At 36.6% G+C, this 23,013-nt stretch overlaps 1 protein-coding gene across 50 annotated transcripts in view; it reads left to right on the top strand.

The window, feature by feature from the left end:
• Positions 1-23,013, top strand: part of CLASP2 (cytoplasmic linker associated protein 2) — a 149,307-nt gene that overhangs the window by 28,067 nt on the left and 98,227 nt on the right. For 39 of the 50 annotated variants that reach the window (XM_080673653.1, XM_080673650.1, XM_080673645.1 and 36 more), the window contains one exon: positions 17,792-17,938. In XM_080673653.1, coding sequence (XP_080529779.1) covers positions 17,792-17,938 — 147 coding nt within the window. Of the gene's footprint in view, positions 1-17,202; positions 17,405-17,791; positions 17,939-23,013 lie in introns of those variants that run through there. The other 11 variants (XM_080673667.1, XM_080673662.1, XM_080673672.1 and 8 more) reach the window with 1 other exon arrangement.

Here is a 23,013-nt window from a genome sequence, read left to right as displayed (position 1 = left end):
CATATTGTTATGGTTTATTCCAAGAATTTGTGTAAAAAAAAGAATTTATGTAACTGTTTTATATGACTCTATATAAATAAGTAACAATTTAATTTTAACTACTAATTTTTAAGGTAAAAGCCATCAAGTTTTCATATACTTAAGGACATTGCCAAGTTGTTTGTGTAAATCCTAATTTACAGGCAACTTTAAATATTGCATTTGGTTTGAGCCATATTCAGATTTTATTTCTTAAACATATAGGTTCAGTGGCTATCTAGTTATAGTTATACTTAGTTTTTCTATTTTCACATGGTATATAAATGCATTCAGACTGTTGAGGAATGTCTTGATTTTTAAAAAATCAAAGTAATCTCTTATAAAACTCAGAGGTTAACCTTCTGTTCATTCTTTTCTTCAAAATGGAAATACCTTTATTGTATTTTATTGATAATTAAAGTAATACCCCTTTATTAAAAAATTAAAAATCTGCATAGTAAACAATAAAGATAGAAATACATATATAGCCGAAACCGGTTTGGCTCAGTGGATAGAGCGTTGGCCTGCGGACTGAAGGGTCCCGGGTTCAATTCCGGTCAAGGGCATGTACCTTGGTTGCGGGCACATCCCCAGTGGGAGGTGTGCAGGAGGCAGCTGATCGATGTTTCTCTCTCTCATCTATGTTTCTAGCTCTCTATCCCTCTCCCTTCCTCTCTGTAAAATATCAATAAAATATATTTTTTTAAAAAAAGAAATACATATATATATATATAGAGAGAGATTTATAGCTATAACATTTTCATATATTCTGCATATATAATCTCTCACGTGTAATGCACATACACCATACTCTTATCATGTGAACATATATATAACAATTGGATTGCACTATTCCTATGTTGTTTTTTATTTCTTCATTTTGAATTATGAACTTAAGACAAATGCAATCTTATTTTCAAAATTCAAACAATGCAAATAGAGCAAAAATCCCCTTTGAACTACCTGTAAGCCTCAATCATAGGTATAAGCTGAGATGAATACTTTCATTAGTATGGAGTTTGTCTTTTCATACCTTACATGCATATTGAGTATTAAAATATGTATCATTCTGAACATATATTTGCCATTTGCTGTGTGCTCAATATGGTATAGAGATTTTTTAATGCAGTCATGTGTAACTGCCTTATTTGTTTGAACTGTTGCATAGAATTTCATAGTATGGATGCATTATAACCATTTCTTCTGTTATGGAATTTTAGATTGTTTAATCACATTATTTTTCTAAATGATCATGAAAAAACACCTTTGTACAAAACGTATGTGTGTATATATACACATACACCTACACATATATATTTCTTTTTTCTCCCCCCAAGGGTTATTTTTTTAAATATTTTTATTAATTTCAGAGAGGAAGGGAGAGAGAGAGAAACATCAGTGATGAAAGAGAATAATTGATTGGCTGTCTCCCGTATGCCCCCCACTGGGGACCAAGCCCGCAACCCAGGTATGTGCCCTTGATCGGAATCGAACCTGGGACCCTTCAGTCCGCAGGCCGACGCTCTATCCATTGAGCCAAACCGGCTAGGGCCACGTATATATTTCTTAAAGTAGTCTAGAAGTAGAATTTCTGGATCCAAGTTTTTTATTTATTTCAAATTGCGTTAGCTCTAACTAATTTCTGCCAAAAGAGGCTTTACCACTTACCACCAACAGTGCCTATCATCCTGAATTCTTTTCCGTTTTTGTTGTTATTAATCTTTTTAAAATTTGCCTATCAGATGAGTGAGAAATACCTCACCCTTTTAAAAACATCTTTGCTTTCTAATAAGGTTGATCATCTTCATAGGATTGTTTATTTGTATTTCTTTTTCTGTGGATTACCTTCTGGCATCCTTAGGCAACTTTTTGGTTGTTTGACTTTTTTGTTGCTTATTTATAATTGCTCTTTATATATTCTGGTTATTAATCTATTATCTATTAAATGTTACATAAGCTTAACTTCAGCAAACTTGAATTTGTGAAGCACTATAAAGACTATCAATTGAAGAGTTTCGGGTATCTTTCTGTTTAGTTGTATTTATCCTTACCCAAGAGTATAAAACTAAGCAGTCAAATGACTGTGAAGTAACTCTGGGCAGTCAAACCTGATAGAGTTAAAAACCTGTAGGATTATTACGTGGCGCTGAGCCCTTCAGTCTGCCTCAAAAGCTCATAAGAGGAATTTGGCCTTTAGTTGTTATGCCAAAGAGTAGCTGGAAAGAAATAAGGTTTTGTTGCAAATAGACTCTTTGTAAACTTTTAATATTTCAACACAGTTTATTATTTCAAACATGAATGAATATTTTTAAAAATGTATATAATTGAGGATATAACTTTGGCCTTCTAGAGGTAAGCCTTCTGGGACCACTCCAAATTGACATATAACTACTGGTTGGGGGGGGCTAGGGCACAATAGTAAGAAATTATGCTGAATACTGAATGGATGATCTCTTCCATATCCTGGAATATTCTGTGATTGGGTAATGTAAATCACTGAAAGAAAGCAACTCTAACTTATTGGCAAAAAGGCCAAACTTTTCTTCTGGGAGCAATGATGGGGGGGGGGGTAGTCTATAAGGAGAAAAAGTAAATTACAAGGGACAAAAGATTGAGCAGTTAGCAACAGTATAGGCAGGAATTAGCAGACACTAAGATTGAAAATCTTAGCCTTCTTGAAGAGGGCTCATTTACCCATTTGGGTGCAAGGCCTTGGGCCCAGTTGCAACCTAGCCTCAAACATGATGTTGCTAATGAACCTGAATCTTCAAGAAAAGGTTAACAGCATTGTAGAATGTATAGTTGATGTTCTTGACAGCTGTTATGACCAACCTGTAGCTGTCATGAAAATTTACCTGAGCCTGGCTGATGTGGCTCAGTGGTTGAACATCAACTTATGAACCAGGAGGTCATGGTTTGATTCCCGGTTGGGGCACATGCTTGGGTTACGGGCTTGATCCCCAGTGTGGTGGGTGCTGGAGGCAGCAGATCATCTATTTAAAAAAAAAAGATTCTCATCTATTAAAAAAAAAAAGAAAAAAAATTTACCTGAAATGACTAGATTGTGTAAAGGTTCTAAATAAACCATTTTATGAGGTGCATTTATTATTTAGTTTGATATTATGTTTTCATGAAATATGTTAATTTTGTTAATACCAAATGGTTTAAATTGTGTTTGCCCTTTCACTGAACTATTGAAGATCTTGAAATTTTAAAGGGCCCCCTTAAAGAAAAGGGTAAATGTCTTCAAATAGTTGATACCTATCCCAAAATTTTAAGAGATGTTATCAATTTCTTCACCTCTTTTAAACTTTGTATAATATAAACTTACTTTTTTTTTTTTAATATATTTTATTGGTTTTTTTTACAGAGAGGAAGGAAGAGGGATAGATAGTCAGAAACATCGATGAGAGAGAAACATCGATCAGCTGCCTCCTGCACACCTCCCACTGGGGATGTGCCCGCAACCAAGTTACATGCACCTGACCGGAATCGAACCCGGGACCCTTCAGTCCGCAGGCTGACGCTCTATCCACTGAGCCAAACCGGTTTTGGCTAAACTTACTTTTTTATAAAAAAATAACTTAAGCCAAAACCGGTTTGGCTCAGTGGATAGAGCGTCGGCCTGCGGACTGAAGGGTCCCGGGTTCGATTTCGGTCAAGGGCATGTACCTTAGTTGCGGGCACATCCCCAGTAGGGAATGTGCAAGAGGCAGCTGATCCATGTTTCTCTCTCATCAATGTTTCTAGCTCTCTATCCTTCTCCCTTCCTCTCTGTAAAATATCAATAAAATATATTTAAAAAAAAAATAACTTAAGACTAAACTTGCTGCTGAGAACACAGCATCTTCAAGTGAATATAAAAATTTGGCCATTGTTTTATTTTGAAGCATTTGGATTTTCAATTTCTAATTATTTTACATCTTTCTCTTTTACTAAAAGTTTTACATCTTTTTACTAAAAGTTTTACATCTTTCTCTTTTACTCTGTATTCTGGGAGATTTCCTTGACTCTCATCCAGCCCTCCTGTTAAATTTTAATTTTGCCAAATAAAAGTTCAAATAGTTCCAAGAACTTTGTTTTTCCTTTCCTGATGGCTCCATTTTTACAGAATTGTGTGTACGTGTATGCACACATGTGTAAGCATGCACATACACACCTGTATGTAAAATACTGAGCTCACTGAATTGGGAGTGGGAAGAGCTTAATGATGAAATCATTCTATAAATTTTTAATTTGTTCCTTGCTAGTCATTCCTGTACTTTCTGGCTTAGAAATTATTACTTCTGTCATTCTCCAAGGTAAATTAGTTCTCTCTGCTGTTTGAGTGGGCTTCTGAGATTTATAAGTTGCAGTTTTGCTGTGGTATTATTCTTCAAAAGCCTTTTATCCTTTTTATTTGCATTTTATAAGAATTTGTTGCTATATTTTAGGTGCTTATTTCACATACTCTCTGCCTCACTTTATTTTCTTTGCTCTTATGGTTTTACTTATCATTTTATTGGAGTTCCATTGCAGGATTTTAAGGAAGAGAGTAAAGTTATTAAAATTATATTTTAGGAGAATTTTCAAACATAACCAGAAATAGAAAATATTGTGATAAACCTGCATTACCAGCCATTATCCAGCTTCAACAAATTGTCAATACATAGACAATTTTTATTCATCAGTATTCCTACCTATCTACCCCAGCCCTACTATCTTGCTGGACTGGGATGTGTGAGTATGTGTGTGCACGTGCATATTTCCTTAGTTGTTTCATAAATATCTTTTTACATTTTAAATTTGCATTCAAACAAGGTTTACCATGGCAGTTGGTTGATATATCTTTTTTTTGGGATTTCAGGGAGGAAGGGAGAGGGAGAGAGAAAAACGTCAATGATGAGAGAGAATCATTGATTGGCTGCTTCTTGCATGCCCCCTACTGCCCCCTTGATCGCAATCGAACCTGGAACCCTTCAGTCCGCAGGTCGATGCTCTACCCACTGAGCCAAACCAGCTAGGGCTTGATATACCTCTTAGGGTTCTATTTAAAGCAGTTGTCTATCTTTTTCTCCTCTTGCCATTTATTAAAGAAAAAAACACCTGACTCATAAAATCTAGTACGGATATATTAGATTTTGTTCATTACATTGCCATGTGGTTTTATGTTGCTTGTTTTTTTAAAATGTTTTTATATCCCTTGTATTTTCTGAAAATTGAAAATTCTGATAATGTCTTGATCAGAATCAGGTCTGATTTTTCTTTTTGCAGGGGTCTTGTTTTTCCTTTTGTTTGTTGTTGTTAATCCTCACCTAAGGATATTTTTCCCATTGATTTTTATTTTTTAAATACTTTTATTGATTTCAGAGAGAGAGAGAGAAAGTAACATCAGTGATGAGAGAGAATCATTGATTGGCTGCCTCCTGCATGCTTCCTATTGGGGATCGAGCCCACAACCTGGGAATCAAACCGTGTGACCTCCTGGTTCATAGATCAATGCTCAAACACTGAGCCAGGGCAGCCGGGCTCCATTAGTTTTTAGAGAGAGTGGAAGGGAGAAGGGGGGGAGAGGAGAGAGAGAGAGAGAGAGAGAGAGAGAGAGAGAGAGAGAGAGAGAGAGAGAGAGATGCTTGCCTCCCGAACGTGCCCCAACCGGGGTCAGGTTTGGAACCTGAAACCCAGGTACAGGCCCTTGACTGGGAATCAAACCCATCACCCTCCGATCCTTGGGCCAACTCTCTAATAACTGAGTACATCAGCCAGGGCGGTTTTTCTTTTTTTCCTTTTGATACAGATTTTTGTATGTGGTAAAGTATATTGTTTGTTAGAAGGCATACACTGTCTGATTGTCTTTTTGTGTTGTATTAATATTGAATAGGTGTTACCAGCCTCATAAAAAGTTTCCTATCAGTCTTTCACTGAATGGTTTCAGCAGCCATTGGTCCAATTTATTTCTTTGGAAGATTGCATTATCTGTGTTGTGGTTTCGGAAGGTCAAGAATAGAACCAAGGAGACCAGTTAAGAAGTTGTAGCAATATAGGCAGAGATAATATTGGTCTGGCTTTAGACTAGGAGTGGCAGAGGAAGTAAAGAAAAATAGCTGTATATAACTTGGAGTTATATACAATAAGAGCTGCTGATAGACGATCCATGCAGGGCAGACGAGAGAACTTGGAATGAGGCTTTCAGGTTGTAAGCTTGAGTTGACTACATGATGATATCATTTACTGGCATAGGGGAAGACAGGAAGAATGAGTTTGGAGATGTGTTGTTGTTAGGTTACCTATGTCAAATTCTCTAATTTTAGATATTCTTAGGGGCAACTTCTACTGGGCAGTTGAATATATAGACCTGAAAATGAGAGATGGTTTAGGCTAGAGACAAACATTTTAAAATGTCAGCATGTAGAAGATATTTTAAACTGTTGAGAATTGATGAAGCCACTTAGAAAGTGTGCAGCCAGGAGAAAAGGAGGATATTCAACATTTAATGGTTGGGTAAAAGAGGAAGAGACTGAGCAAGAAGGACTTGTGAGGTCAGAAGAAACCCAAGGAGAATATCCTAATGTAAAAACATAGTGGGGAGTGCAAACAACTAAAATTTGTTTAAGTTTTCTGAGATACATGCTATATAATAGCTTATAGAGATTACTAAAGGCCCAGTGCTTGACATTCGTACACTGGGGAGACGGGGGCCCTCAGCCTGGCCTGCACCCTCTCAATTAAAATTATATTTTAGGAGAATTTTTTTGCCAAATAAATTTGATTTTATGTTTGGCATAAAATAGCACATAATAATTGAGGTGTTTTTTTGTGTGTAAATCCTAATTTACAGGCAACTTTAAATATTGCATTTGGTTTGGGCCATATTCAGATTTTATTTGGGACCCCTTGGGGGATGTCCACCTTGGGGGACCCCTTGGGGGATGTCCACCTGCCGGCAGTTGGACATCCCTCAAGGGGTCCTTAGCTCCTGTGTTGAGCGTCTGCCCCCATGTCATAGTAACCGGTTGTTCCACCGTTTGGTCAATTTGCATATTAGGGTTTTATTATATAGGATTGTTTCCTAGTATCAGTTGCTAATTTAGCTGTTAGATATAACCATGATCATCGTTGGATATGCAAGAGTGTGAAACAGTTCAGAAATCCAAAGTCCTATTGCTTGGTGTTTTAATTAGAATAAGGAAGGATATAGTTTCAATTGAAAAGAGGAACTTTGGTATAAGAAACTACTTACTATGAAACAGTCTATTTTGTGCATGAAAGTCAGTCATGTTGTGGGTTCTTCTTACTGAAATGGCTGGTTAGTTCACTGAGGATAATCACACAAAATGAATTTTTTTAAAGAGACATGGTATAAAGGTTTTAGCTTGCTCTTTGTTTTCCATGTAAGATGGAGCAGCTTTTCAGATTTTATATGAATTCAGAAGCAAAAATGTTATGTTTTGGGATACATGTACCTATAAAAGTGAAGTGGAAAGTTTGAATAGCCATTTAAATACGTATATGGCTTTTCTTTGAAGGGAAAAAGGAAAAAAGGAAAGGACTTGATTATGGTAATATGCATTTATAATCTTTCCTTTTAAAAAAAATCCTCACCCAAGAATAGGTTTTTATTGATTTTAGAGAAAGAGAAAGGGGGGGTGGGCGGGGGAAGAGATAGAGATAGAGAGAGATAGGGAGAGAGAGAGATAGGGAGAGAGAGAGATAGGGAGAGAGAGAGAGAGAGAGAGAGAGAGAGAGAGAGAGAGAGAGAGAGAGAGAGAGAAACAGAGAAACATTGATCGGTTGCCTCCCATACAGCCCAGACCAGGATGGAACAGGCAACCTTTTGAATATATGGGATGGCACTCCAAACAACTGAGCCACCTTTCCAGGGCAAGTCATACTTTCTTATCTGAAATCTTGAAGACCACTTATATTTTGGAATTCAGAATATGTTAGATATTAGAAACATAATACAGTTATACAACATATATTTTATAACAACCCGAGCTGGGTTTGGGCCTGACCTTATAATCAAGCACATTAATATTTTTTTCGCAGTAGGGGAAATAAAGAATAAATGGGCTAATGTCAGTTCACATTAGGTTTTGCCATGCACTGAGTACAAATCAGTTCAGATTTTGCTGCCAGATAAATTTAAAAGACAAAAGACTTTCAGAGCTTTTTTGGCTTTTAGGCACGCTGATAGGGAATCATGGGCCTATAGGAGCTCAGCGCTTACTGAGGACAGTTTTCAAGTGTAATATGAAGGCAGCATAAGATAAAGCCTTAGCCTACTTGAGCTTGTTTTTCCCCTCCCACTCTTTGCTTGTCTTTCTCTCCCTTCTCTTACTCCCTCTTTTTCCTCCTCCATTTCCCCCTCCTCTGTTTCTATTTCTTCCTCCTTCTCTTCCTTGCCTTCTCCTCCTTTTCCTCTTGCCCACTTCTTCCTCCATCATCTCCTTTATTTCCAACTCCCTCTCCCTTCTATCACCATTTCTTTTTCCTCCCCATCCTTTCTTCCTCCTCCTCCATCATCTCCTCCTATATTTGTTCCTCTGCCACCATTTCCATCTCTTTTTTCTCTTATCAGGACCTTTGCTCCTTCTTCTCTCCTTTTTCATCTCCATCATACACATAACCACTAGAGCCTCCTCACATTATTAGTTTGTATATGTTCATCTTGTTCTGTTTCTGCACCAAACCACAGTATTGTTTTTTTGAAACATTGGAGTAAGAACAGAGGTATCAACATAATTGTAATTTATAGGTTGCTTTCTGTATTTGACCCTTTTTATTTGTTTATTCAGTAAATATTAAAGCTCCTACTATATGAATCCTAGGTGATTTTTTGTGTGATTTATCTTGAAGTTCATTAATGAGCCCTTGAGCTGTGTCTAATCTGTTGTGTCTCCCCACTGAGTTTAAATTTCAGTTATTTTTATTTCTAGAAGTTTTTAAAAATCTTGGTTGTTTTTAAAAATCAATGTCACTTTTTTTTTTATAATTTCCTCATCTCTGAAGTTATTTTCAAGCCTGCCTGGTAAAAGCTTCCAAGTATAGATATTTTAGAGTCTGTGCTTGATAATTCTAGGATTTAAAGTGGATCTGTTCCTATTGTCTATTTCTATTTTTTCTTGCTCCTGGTGTCTTGTTTCATCTCATGCTAAATGACCTTTGGAAAATTACTTTGAAAATAACATGAGGCTATAGACTTTCTTCTAGGAAAATTTTGCATTTGCTTTGTCTGTTGCTTGGGAGTACTACAAGTGTGAGTCGGCAAATTGCGGCTCGCGAGGCACATGTGGCTCTTTGGCCCCTTGAATATGGACCACAGCCTGGGCGAGTCTATTTTGAAGAAGTGGCATTAGAAGAAGTTTAAGTTTAAAAAATTTGGCTCTCAAAAGAAATTTCAGTCGTTGTACTGTTGATATATGGCTCTGTTGACTAATGAGTTTGCCTAAGCATTTGACCTAAATGAAATACTTCATTTGATTTACTTCTCTATGGCCCTCTTGAGAAAAGTTTAAAAAGAATAAAAGACTAGAAGTTCAGGTCTTGCCTTAGGTCCGTGGTCGGCAAACTGTGGCTCGTGAGCCACATGCAGCTCTTTGGCCCCTTGAGTGTGGCTCTTCCACAAAATACCACAGCCTGGGCGAGTCTATTTTGAAGAAGTGACGTTAGAAGTAGTTAAGTTTAAAAAGTTTGGCTCTCAAAAGAAATTTCAATCGTTGTACTGTTGATATTTGGCTCTGTTGACTAATGAGTTTGCCGACCACTGCCCTAGGTGGTTTGGCTCAGTAGATAGAGCTTCGGCCTGTGGACTGAGGGTCCAAGGTTTGATTCCGGTCAAGGGCACGTGCCCAGGTTGCCGGCTCAATCCCAGTGTGGGGGGTGCAGGAGGCAGCCAATCAGTGATTCTCTCTCATCATTGATGTTTCTATCTCTCCCTCTCCCTTCGTCTCTGAAATCAATAAAAATATATATTTTTAAAAAGTTAAAGTCTTGCCAAAACCGGTTTGGCTCAGTGGATAGAGCGTCGGCCTGCGGACTGAAGGGTCCCGGGTTCGATTCCGGTCAAGGGCATGTACCTTGGTTGCGGGCACATCTCCAGTAGGAGGTGTGCAGGAGGCAGCTGATCGATGTTTCTCTCTCATCGATGTTTCTAACTCTCTATCCCTCTCCCTTCCTCTCTGTAAAATACCAATAAAATATATTAAAAAAAAAAAAAAGTTAAAGTCTTACTTGTGGTTCACTTTAACCTTGAGGATACAGTTAATCCTTGAACAACTGTACAACCCCACCAAATACAGTTGAAATTGTGCATATAACCTCTGTCTGACTCCCCCAAAACTTGACTACTCTCAGTAATTACCCCTGTGGGTACCAAAATCAGATGCTGAATTCCCCTATATAAAATGGTATAGTCAGTGCATACAGTAGCCCTCCACATCTGTGGATTCCCAACTGGAGGTCTAAACAGTACAGGTATTTATTTTAAAAATCCACATATCAGTACACAGTTCAAACCTGTGTTCAAGGGCAACTATATACTCATTTGGTATATCAGCTTTTGGTGGAAAGATTCTTCTCTTCAAGTTTGCATCTTATGTGAGTTTTGAATTTTGTTCCCTTTGCCCCACAGGCCTTCAGAATAGAAGTTCAAATATAGTGGTTTTATTCTTATATTTCTTAGTATTTTGTCAGGTATTTTTATTGTTTATCAGGAGATATTTTTAAAATGTTTATAGTTTGTTTGTCTTTGGAGTTTTGTTTCAAATAACCTAGTAAAGCTTTTACTGGAGATCAAAAGAATCCCTACTGTGAAATGTGTTCTTCTGAGCATTGTTCCACATGCTGGAGACAGGGCAGTTGGCAAAATAGAAGTTCTCACCCTAATAGACAATACATTTCAGTGAGAGGAGAGAAATAATAACCAAAGTAAGTAAAATATATAAATGGTAAGTACTAGGGAGAGAAATAAAGGAAGTGTAAGGGTAGAACAGTAGTGTCAGAATTTTGGGAGGTTTACAATTTTATCATCTGGAGAAACCTCTTTGAGAAAGTAATAGATTAGTAAAGATTTGAAGGAGTAAACAGTGTGGCTAAGAGGCAGAAGGGTATTCTAGGCAAAGGGAACATGTATAGAGACCCTGATATGAGTCACAGCAAGGACATTGGTGAAGCTGGATTGGAGAGAAAGCTGGATAGTGAGTAGAAGATGAGGTTAGAGAGACCTAAGATCTTGTAGATCTTGGAGTCCTGGTGGGCCTTTTTTGGAGTCGTAGGAGGATTTTGAGAAGCAATGTGACATGACTTTGTTCAACTCACAGCGCATTATGCTGAGAGTAAATCCTGGGGGACATTGGTGGGAAACAGAAACAAGAGTTAGCTATGACAGTAATCCCAGGATTGTTGTAGGTAATGAGGTTATAGCATAAACAAGAAAGAGTTGGGTCCACTTCCAGTGCAACTTCCAGTTCACTCATAAAAGTATTTCAGGAAAAAAATATAACTGATTTGTTCTGATAGTTTATAGCTATTAAGAAAATATCCTATCTGAGGGAGAAACCAAGATGGCGGCATAGGTAAACACCTAAACTGCTGCCTCACACAACAATTTCAAAACTACAACTAAAAGACAAAACGGACATCATCCAGAACCACAGGAAGGCGGGCTGAGTGGAAATTCTACAACTAGAAGGAAAGAGGAAAGCACACTGAGACTCATAGGAGCTGCAGGAGGCAGAGGTACTGAGACGCACGCGCGCGGAGAGGACTGGCAACTGAGTGCGCGGCTGGCTTTCTCAAGCAGGAGGGAGACAAAAGCTCCCGACTGCGCTGAACTCCAGTTCCGGGCGAGACTCTGGGAACCCAGACTCATTTGGGAAGAAACTGGATTGTCTGGCAGCGGGTGGAACTCGAGGGCGGCTTTCTCTCAGAGGTGCTTGCAGCAATTATCACGGGACACTGAGACCCAGGGGCCTATTAGGGCAGGGCTGATGGGAAACCAATGCTATCTGTTCCGCCCTGAGACTCCGCCCCATTCAAGCTGAGCACAAAGGCTTTTGCAAGTCTTCTCCCATAAAGGTGTCTCCAGCACAGAAGTTCTCCCAGCATAGACACAGCTGATCCTCACAGCCATTTGGCCTGGAGGTCAATTCCTCCCAGTAACACCAACAACAATCAAGGCTTAACTACAACAAGACTGTGCACACAGCCCACAAAGGGGTGCACCAAGAGTGTCCACCTCAGGTAACTGGGGAGGATGAGCCACTGGGCCCTATAGTACACCTAGCACACAAAGCCACCCTACCAACTCAGGGAAGCAGCAAAAATGCGGAGACAAAGAAACAGATCACAAATGAAAGAAATGGAGGAAAGCAAACGACTGGATATAGAGTTCAAAACCACGGTTATAAGGTTTTTCAGGAATTTTCTAGAAAAGGCCGATAAATTTAGCGAGACCCTTGAAGATATGAAAAAGAACCAACTAGAAATTAAGCATACACTGACTGAAATTAAAAATATTATACAGAGATCCAACAGCAGACTAGAGGAATGCAAGAATCAAGTCAAAGATTTGAAATACAAAGAAGCAAAAAACACTCAACCGGAAAAGAAAAAAGAATCCAAAAATATGAAGATAGTGTAAGGAGCCTCTGGGACAACTTCAAGCGTACCAACATCTGAATTATGGGGGTGCCAGAAGAAGAGAGAGAGCAAGATACTGAAAACCTATTGGAAGAAATAATGACAGAAAACTTCCCCCACCTGGTGAAAGAAATAGACTTACAAGTCCAGGAAGTGCAGAGAGCCCCGAACAAAAGGAATCCAAAGAGGAACACACCAAGACACATCCTAATTAAAATGCCAAGAGCAAAAGACAAAGAGAGAATATTAAAAGCAGCAAGAGAAAAACAGTTAATTACCTACAAGGGAGCACCCATACGACTGTCAGCTGATTTCTCAACAGAAACTATGCAGGCCAGACGGGAGTGGCAAGAAATATTCAAAGTGATGAACAACAAGAACCTACAACCAAGATTACTCTACCCAGCAAAGCTATCATTCAGAATTGAAGGGCAGATAAAGAGCTTCACAGATAAGAAAAAGCTAAAGGAGTTCATCACCACCAAACCAGTATTATATGAAATGCTGAAAGGTATTCTTTAAGAAGAGGAAGAAGAAAAAGGTAAAGATAAAAATTTTGAACAACAAATACATATCTATCAACAAGTGTTTCTAAAAATCAAGTGAATAAAAAAATCTGATGAACAGAATAAACTGGTGAATATAGTAGAATCGGGCATAGAAAGGGAGTGGACTGACAGTTCTCGGGGGGGAAAGAAGTGTGGGGGGTGCGGGCAGAGACGGGACAAATATTGTACACCTATGGATGAGGACAGTGGGGGTGGTGGTAAGGGCAGAGGGTGGGGTGGGAACTGGGAGGAGGGGAGCTATGGGGGGAAAAGGAGGAACAATTGTAATAATCTGAACAATAAAGATTTATTAAATTTAAAAGAAAAGAAAATATCCTATCTAATAAAAAGGGAATATGCTAATTGCCCACCACGCCCTCACAAGATGGCAGCACCCACAGCCAATAAAGAGGGAATATGCTAATTGACTGCCTCACCCTCACAAGATGGCAGTGCCCAGTCCCCTCAGCCCCGCCTCATCCAGCCTTAGTCCCCCAGCCCTCTTAGCCCCACCTCATCCAGCCTCAGTCCCCCAGTCCCCTCAGCTCCACAGGGGAAGGCAGTTGGGGATGATCATGCCGGCAGGGGAGCAGTTAGATGTCAATCAGGCTGGCAGGGGAGCTGTTAGGGGGCTATCAGGCTGGCAAGCAGAGTGGTTGGAGGCAATCAGGCAGGCTGGCAGGCCAGTAGTTAGGAGCCAGCAGTCCTGGATTGTGAGAGGGCTATCCGACTAAACCAACATTCGGACATCTCCCGAGGGGTCCCAGATTGGAGAGGGTGCAGGCTGGGCTGAGGGACACCACCACCACCACCACCACCACCCCCCACGTGAATTTTGTGCTCTGGGCCTCTAGTTTTTAATAAAAGGCATATGTTCTTTTCTTGTACGCCTGAACCCTACCTCAAAAATAACAGATTTATTTTAGTATATAGATTATAAAAATAAATAAGTTCCTGAGATTTAATATAGACTTGATATTTCTTTTAATACATTAAAAGATAATGACATAAAAAGAAAATATTTTTAAGCCTAGAATATTTATAACCTCTAAATAATTTGCAAACTTTTTAATTGGGGGCTTGTGATGATAGCTATACAAATTTTCTTAGCTTATACTATAAAGATATAACTTTATTGGAAGTGGGTAAAACGTTATTGCCCTCTATGGTTATAGATTTGCCTATTTATTTATTTATAATTCTTCATTTTTTTTCTTTATGTATTTGAAGCTGTGTACTGGTTCATAAAAATTTAGGGTTCTGGATTTACTCTTTTATCATAATTAAAAGTCTCTATCTCTACTAATGCTTCTTCAAGCTGCTTGTTTGAAGTTAGTATAGCTAGACCAGCTTTTTTTTGGTTGGTGTTTGCCATGGTCTGTCTCTATCATTTTACTTTTATTTTAATGTGAACTTATATGTAAAATATATTTTATTTAAGCAACCTATTTTAAAAATTATGTCTTGGTCTTTTGCTGGGAATATTTAGTTAATTTACATTTAAGTAGTTATTGCATAGCTGGTTTTATTTTTGCCACTTTATCTTTTATTTTATCTACTTGTTTTAGCTTTTTTGTCTCCTTTCCTGCTTCTTAACTATTCAATTTTTAAAAATTATTTTAGTTTTTTATTAGTTAATTTATTTACTCTTATTTTAGTGGTTGCTTTAGAGTAGGGATTGGCAAACTATTTCTTGCAGGCTAAATCCAGTTGCCCTCCTGTTTTATACATACAATTTTATTGAAACACAGCCACACCTATTTGCTTACATATCGTGTATCACTACTTTGGCACTACAGTGGTATAATTGAGTAGTTGCAGAGACACTATATATATATATATATATGTGTGTGTATATATATATATATATATATATATATATATACACACACACACACACACACACATACACACACAAATATATACGTATACATATATATATATATATATATATATATATATATATATATATATGTTTTGTAAAGCCTAAAACATTTATTATCTGGCCTTTTATAGACTAAGTTTGCCAACTCCTTCTGTAGGGCAGTGATCCTTAAATTTGCTCATGCTTACATCAATATGCTTACAGCAGTATTTTGTTAATATTTCTGGGCCCCTATTTCCAGAGTTTCTGATTCAGAAGATTTGGGTTAGGGTCCAAGAATTTCATTTCTAATAGACTGTCAGGTAATGCTCAGCTGCTGGTCCTGGACCACACTTTGAGTACCACTGCTCTAGAGGTTACAATATACATATTTGAATTCATCTCAAACTGGCAACAACTCAAATGTCCATCAATAGTAGAATGGATATTAATAAATTGCGGAACAAATATATACTAGAAAACTATAAGTAATGAAATGAATCTTCCAAACATTATATTGAGTGAAAAGAAGCCAGGTACCAGAGTACCTATTTTGTGATTCCTTTTATATCAAGTTCACAGATGGGTAAAACAAACTATGGTGTTAAAAGTCAAGACCAGTTTACTTCGGTAGGAACTGGTGAATTTAGGAGGTTCAGTGAGGGTGCTCACAGGATGCTGACAATGATCTATTCTGGAGACTGGTTACATTGGAATGTTCATTTTGTGAAAATTCATTGAGCTGCATAGTTATGATTTGTATACTTTTCTTGGCCTTATTTTGATAAGTTAAAAACTAATTTCTCAGTAGCTTGAGAATGTTAAGAGTTAAATTTTTTTAAATAGTAGAGACATTTACTCTTTTAAATTCTTGTGTGTTTGTAGGAACAGAGCACTGTTTCCATGGGAACCTCTGGCTACTTTGTTTCAATACTCATCTTTCCTTAGATTTGTGTGTCTACTGTCTCTCTTAGCTACATTTTTTACATGGTGGTGGCAAAAAATAAAGTTTATTTGGAATTGTATTAGTGTTTTTAACACAGCAGTCTACATAGAGCACAGGTTTTAAGTGATCCACACTGACTACCTTATAGTATTATGCTAAGAAAGAAAAATAATATTGTTTAACTAAAACAGGGGTGGGGAATCTTTTTTCTGCCAAGAGTCACTAGGATATTTATAACGTCATTTACTTAATATAAATTTATGTTTCTATGAAAAAAGCTCCTAGATTTATTGAATTTTGAGTCCCACTTGTGGTTGCCTTGTCAGGGCCAGATCAAATGATTGGCCTGCGGGCCGGCCTTCCCCACCTGAACTAGAAGGTACTTTTTTTCCTACAAGTTGTGCTATTTAAGGAAAAGACTTGCTGAAATGGAATGTGGCTTTATATTAGGGTGTCTACTTGACTCTTGTTTTTAATTAAACAATTTTTAACATGTGTTTGGTGTATTTCCTTTAAATATATATTTAAGATTGTAGGGATGATTATTTCTCCTTGATTTGGGTATTTGCATAGGTAAGGGAAGCAGATTGAAAGGGAAAGATTCTGGTATATTGATCTGAAGCCTGTGGTAAAGCTGCCTCTTTGCCTCGCCCATCTTGTTTGTCCTGGTTGGATTGTGCAGGGTCCTAGAGAAAACCAACTTCTCCGACGAATAAAATGCATATATCTTGTGGGGGTGGGGGTGTTTCATTTTATACACGGAGATGATACTAGTATGGTCATTCATGAAGATTATAAAAGGAGCTTTATGGAATATTTTTGAATCATTTATGAGAACAAATTGTTCAGTTTGGTTTCTGTGACCTAAATAAACAGCAAATTGTTAGATTACAGAGTTAATTAGGTACACTAATGAGCACTGTGATATTCTATGGTTTAATGATGCAATAATAAGCACATCAACAGAATGAATATTGCATAAAATCTTATTTTCTATTTGTATAAATTTTCAAGTAAGCTAAATAAGAGAATACAAATTTAGGTTTATAAACCTGTAGTATTGAATGCCTTTGAAATTTTGATACAGAATAAGGATTGCAGCTGCAAAGAGATTTTTAAAATACATGGAGAATTTTTACCTTTCATCTGGCAGTAGCTGCCATAAGATGATGTCACCTTATAGCTGATTGGCTGTTACAGTACCTAGTGCAGGGAAGAGAAAGAAAAATGCCGGCACAAACCTCAGTGGTGGTTCTGTGGTTGTTTCTATCTATTTTTGATAGAATCTTTGATTAGTCTCAAATCTACTGCATTTGGCCATGTGAACCATTAGGAGCATCCTAGGGTGAGGAAAATTAAGAGCTTTCAGAGGAATGAGGCGACTGATTTGCAAACGGATCTGTGATTGTAAGTTGCAGAATCTGGGTGTAAGGACTAAGGCAGGGTGTGCTTGAAGATACACTATGGGAGGAGCTGGCAGAAAATGCTTATTAGTAGCAAAAAAAGGAAAACTGCCTTTCCTATCTTTAGAGTTAATATATTTGGTTTTATGTTTTGACTTTATAGATATAGGTAGTAAATATGGTAATACTGCAACCTGATTTTAAATTACACTTGGTTATTTTATATAGTGTTAGCCATTATATAAATGCTTATTCAAAGGAGCTTTATTTTATATTATATATCTCACAAAGTTATGATTTTATATGTAGCTTTATTTGTTTTTTTGAGCCTTATGGAAAATGGAACAAAGCTTAGATCTCTTAAGATACATTTTGCTAATGCTTTGTACAGATAAAAGCTTTGATGATGAAGAATCAGTGGATGGAAATAGGCCATCATCAGCTGCTTCAGCCTTCAAGGTTCCTGCACCTAAAACATCCGGAAATCCTGTCAACAGTGCAAGGAAGCCTGGTTCAGCAGGTGGCCCTAAAGTTGGAGGTAATGTAAATCCATTTCAAATCTGATGTGCCCTTGATATGGCCACACATACTTAGAACTTCAGAGGAATATGTTTATTCATGACTGCAGCACGATTGCAGATATGGAGTCTTTTGCAACACACAGAAGAATGTGCTGCCTTTTCAAAATGTTTAAAATGTTGTATATTGTATGTGAATTAGTATTTTCTTGAACATATTTATTTTTCAGATGCCATTTTTAAAGGGAGATATTTAAGGGAGCTTTTTTATTTTTTATTTGTTTTTAGGAGGAAGCATGTTTTTCAGAATTTGACTATTAATTTTCAGGTGCTATAGTTGTTAGAGAAATACCAATTTATTTGATGTTTTTATGCTTTCATCAAGGTAGTGAATTTTAAATTCTCCAACATTGGAAAAATGGTTGAAAATGCTGGGTATTGAATCATTTGTCACAAAAGGAAATGGGTGGTGGTCAAGTAAAATTGCCTCAAAAATTGTTTCTGAATTAGATAATAATAAATAGGAAAAAACAGATTTTATACAGTTGTGTTGCACATAGTACATTCTTTGATTATATTAGAACTGTTTCTAGCATATTTTTTATTTTAATTTTTTAAAATGTGTGTATTTTTCATATACTTATTAGAAAGCTCTGAGTACTTTTCAGGTGCTAATTTCTGCCATGTTTTTCTGATAGGATGAATCCTATACAAATAAGGGTAAATGTTTAATACCGACAGTTTCTTTTTCTCTCCTTTTTTTGTTAATAAATTTGTGTTTAAATTTTGGAAAGAGATTTTTTTAAAATTAATAACTGGTGGGGAAATCATAGTGTTTAGGATCCCCCCCCTTTTTGTCTATCATTCATTTATTAAAAACAAAAAGGAAAACTGTGTATTTTGACCGATTCTGTAAGTTGTGTTCTCTTGATCTTTGTATATAACCACATATTATTTTCCAAGTCTCATTATATTCTAAATATAGGAAAACTATCAAATATTTCATTTTAACTATCTTTAACTAATGTATCATATAACTAGCAAGAAAGATGGTATGGCATATGTATACATATACTTATATATGTAGGAATAAATATATACATATGTCTACTTATATATTTATATGCATATGAATAAATTGTGAAATAGAAATGTCTTACTGATTTCTCTGAATATTTTGAGTAATTTACACTTCAGTATTTTATTTTCTCTTTGCAATTATAGGAGTGCATTTTCATCCAAATGTTAGTTATATTCTATTATATATTGTTTATTACACATTCTTATCTCTGATAAAAAGTGTATGACATTCTATGGTTTGTTCTTGGTAACAAGGCTACCTTTAGTTATCACAAGGGGATTATTTTTTCCCTTGATTTGAGTTTTAGATTTCTAATCTATGATATTATCATAGTTATTTCATGAATCTGTCTTATTTGACTTAGAATGGATAATATTTGAAATGCATGGTGATAATATTTTATATTGTTGTGATTCTGAGCCAATGGTTTATAATTAGCTCTGTTTTTCATGTTTTACTTTCTTTTCTTAGATGAAAGTTGAGATTGTGATTTAACTACCAAAGGTCACTTAATTCTGATATTACTCAAATTGACAAAATCAGATATTCTTTTTAAAGAAACAAGATACTTTCTTAATGCTAGACCAACCCCACCCCCTCTCCACCCTTGTTTGGTTTATAGTCCTACCAGATGAAAATATTAGCTAATTTCCATGGCTGTAGCCATCAATCAATCACCATACTACATTAATCACAGATTATATCATCATCTAGGCAGTGGCCCTTTTGGTAAAAATAAGGGAGAAACCTTCGTTCCTTTTACATCCACCTGCTGCTGCTTTGGGCAATAGTAGATTCATTCTATACTGTATTTGTTTTGTATGTATGTTTTGTTTGTCCAGCTCATTTAGGTTCACTGCCCATTTTCTATCTAAGAAAAGAGCTATTAGCCAAAGGATATTGATGTTCCTTCAGAAATTAATATCACTCTTGGCTGTCCATCCTTCTTTGAAAACTTAACTTTAGATTTTCTGTTCTTGGCAGAGGCTCATTGATTTTTAAATTAGTTGTAGAAAGTTTTCTTAGAGTTTAGAACCTTTGAGTTATAAGGGACATTGGGAGTCACATAGCTCATTTTACTATTCAAGAATAGCACTTTCTTTCAAAATATTCCTCATAGATGATTATTCAGTATCTGATTAAAGTAATAATGTGCTCATGAATTAAAATTTGGAACAAAAAGTACCTGCAAGACCACTACATGTAGAAATAATCAACTGATAAATTATGATGTACTTTCTTCCAATTACTTTTCCAATTATTTTTACACATGCAAATGTTTTCTCAGGAGGACAGAATTGGCATTACTTATTATCTAGTTTTGTATACTTTTTTTCTTCTATTTCATCTTGAGCATTTTCTCATTATCTTAAACTATTAATTGTACACTGTTCATGGCTAAATAGTATCTAGGTTGCTTTCAATATTTTCTGCTATTATAAACTGTGCTATCATTCTTTTATGTTTATTTTTCACATATCATTTCCTTGGAATAAATTTCTGAAGTTTACTGAATTAAAAGATGCAGGGATTTCTCATATTATTTCAGCCTGTCATAATGTCCTCCAGAAAGGTTATAAGCCCATTTCAATTCTTAATAAATTTTTTTTTTATGTTACATTAAAATCTGCCTCCTTGTAACTTGGCAGTCATGTTATTTGTTAACATGACTTTCAAATAGTTGAAGGTTGCCCTGTCTCTCTTTATAACTATTCTGTTTTCTAGACTATACATTTTCTTTATATATATATATATTTTTTTTAATATATTTTATTGATTTTTTACAGAGAGGAAGGGAGAGAGATAGAGAGTTAGAAACAACGATGAGAGAGAAACATCGATCAGCTGCTTCCTGCAAACCTCCTACTGGGGATATGCCCACAACCAAGGTACATGCCCTTGACCGGAATCAAACCTGGGACCTTTCAGTCCACAGGCGGACGCTCCATCCACTGAGCCAAACCGATTAGGGCTATATTTTTTTTATTAAGATATTACATATGTGTCCTTTTTCCCCCATTCCCCCCCCCCCACCCCCGCTCGTGCCCTCACCCTCCTAGTGTCTGTGTCCATTGGTTATATGTATGCATACAAGTTCTTTGGTTGATCTCCCCTCCTTCCCCCCACCCTCCCCTGCCTTCCCTCTGAGGTTTGATGGTCTGATCAATGATTCTCTGTCTCTGGATCTGTTTTTGTTCATCAGTTTATGTTGTTCATTATATTCCACAAATGAGTGAGATCATGTGATACTTACCTTTCTCCAACTGACTTATTTTGCTTATCATAATGCTCTCCAGGTCCATCCATGCTGTTGTAAATGGTAGGAGTTCCTTCCTTTTTACAGCAGCATAGTATTCCATTGTGTAGATGTACCACAGTTTTTTAATCCACTCATCTGCTGATGGGCACTTGGGCTGTTTCCAAATCTTAGCTATTGTAAATTGTGCTGCTATGAACATAGGAGTGCATATATCCTTTCTGATGGTGTTTCTAGTTTCTTGGGATATATTCCTAGCAGTGGGATCACTGGGTCAAATGGGAGTTCCATTTTTAGTTTTTTTAGGAAACTCCATACTGTTCTCCATAGTGGCTGCACCAGTCTGCATTCCCACCAGCAGTGCACGAGGGTTCCTTTTTCTCCACATCCTTGCCAGCACTTGTCATTTGTTGATGATAGTCATTCTGACAGGTGTGAGATGGTACCTCATTGTGGTTTTATTTGCATCTCTCGGATGTTTAGTGACCTTGAAGATGTTTTCATATGTCTCTAGACTATACATTTTCTTTCTCATAAATTTATGTAGAATACTAGAGGCCTAGTGCTCGAAATTGTGCAAGGCGCCCCGCCGCGCCATGAGAGCCACTGCTGGCGGGCCAGGGCAAGTGACCGATAGGTGCTCTATGCACCTCCTAGTGACAGGTCATTTGGTCATTACGGCGTTACAGCCGAATTATAGTTATATCTATATTACTTATAATATAGATAATGGTGATTCAGTCTGGGCAATCCATTCACTACTCCGAGGTATATAAAAAACGAATAGTATGATGGCGGGGCGGGGGGGGGGGGGTTGAAGGTATACAATAGTGGTATAAGCCAATCACAGTTCACTGAGTTTAACATAATTCTTTCAGATAAGATTACCAAAATAAAAATAAAATGAGCTTCTTCGGAATCCTGACTGAATCTACTTTTGAAGTTTTAGAGTTTAATTTACTTCTCCCAGAGATATATGTTAAGATTAGAGAGATGTATGCTATTTTTAGCAAAGTGTCTTATCCAATAGAGCCTGTGTTTAATCTTTAGTGTGAGTTAGTGTTGCTTTTGTTCTTTGGCTCAGTGTTCCAACCTGTTGTCAAATTATAAATGTGTGTGGCCTTTAAACCAAGGGAAATTATAAAGAGGTTCCATACCAATATACTATTGCCATAAAAACTAAGGTTACCTTTGTGCTTTACTGATTAGAACAAGGATAAAATGAATTCCCTTAAAATGTCCATTTTCTGAATAAGATTTATAATTTTATTATAGGAATTTAGGTAACCCCTTTCCCCCCCCCCCTTTTTTTTTTTTTGCTTAATGTCTTGGAATACAATTGCTGAAGATACCCAGAGTACTTATTTTTCTATAGATTTTAGGTAATAATTTTTTAAAAGTTAATGAATTTTCTTATATATATATTTTTTTTCATTCATACTTTATTATCCTGACTTTACTGATGAGCAAACTAAAGTTTGGAGAAGTTAAGTAGCTTGCACGGAGTCATGCATATAATAAGTGGGCAAAGCATGAAAATAACTTCTATTGGATTCTGTAGTTCTGAGATTATAATCTGCAGTAATGATCACTACCTTTCAACATCCATAAATCTGTCATTTTAAAGCTCAACTAGTATGATTACCAGAAAAATAGAATATTTGGAAATAAGCAAACCTGTAATTTTTCATTGTGAATATAAATACTTTTTAGTATTTTTTTGTTGAAATTGCCTTTTTTAAAGTTTATTTTCAGAG

This window comes from Plecotus auritus (assembly GCF_963455305.1).
Source record: "Plecotus auritus genome assembly, chromosome: 6".
In the NCBI taxonomy this organism is placed as follows: Eukaryota; Metazoa; Chordata; class Mammalia; order Chiroptera; family Vespertilionidae; genus Plecotus; species Plecotus auritus.
Note: the sequence above shows the minus strand (reverse complement) of the source record. Positions and strands in the feature narration are given on the sequence as shown.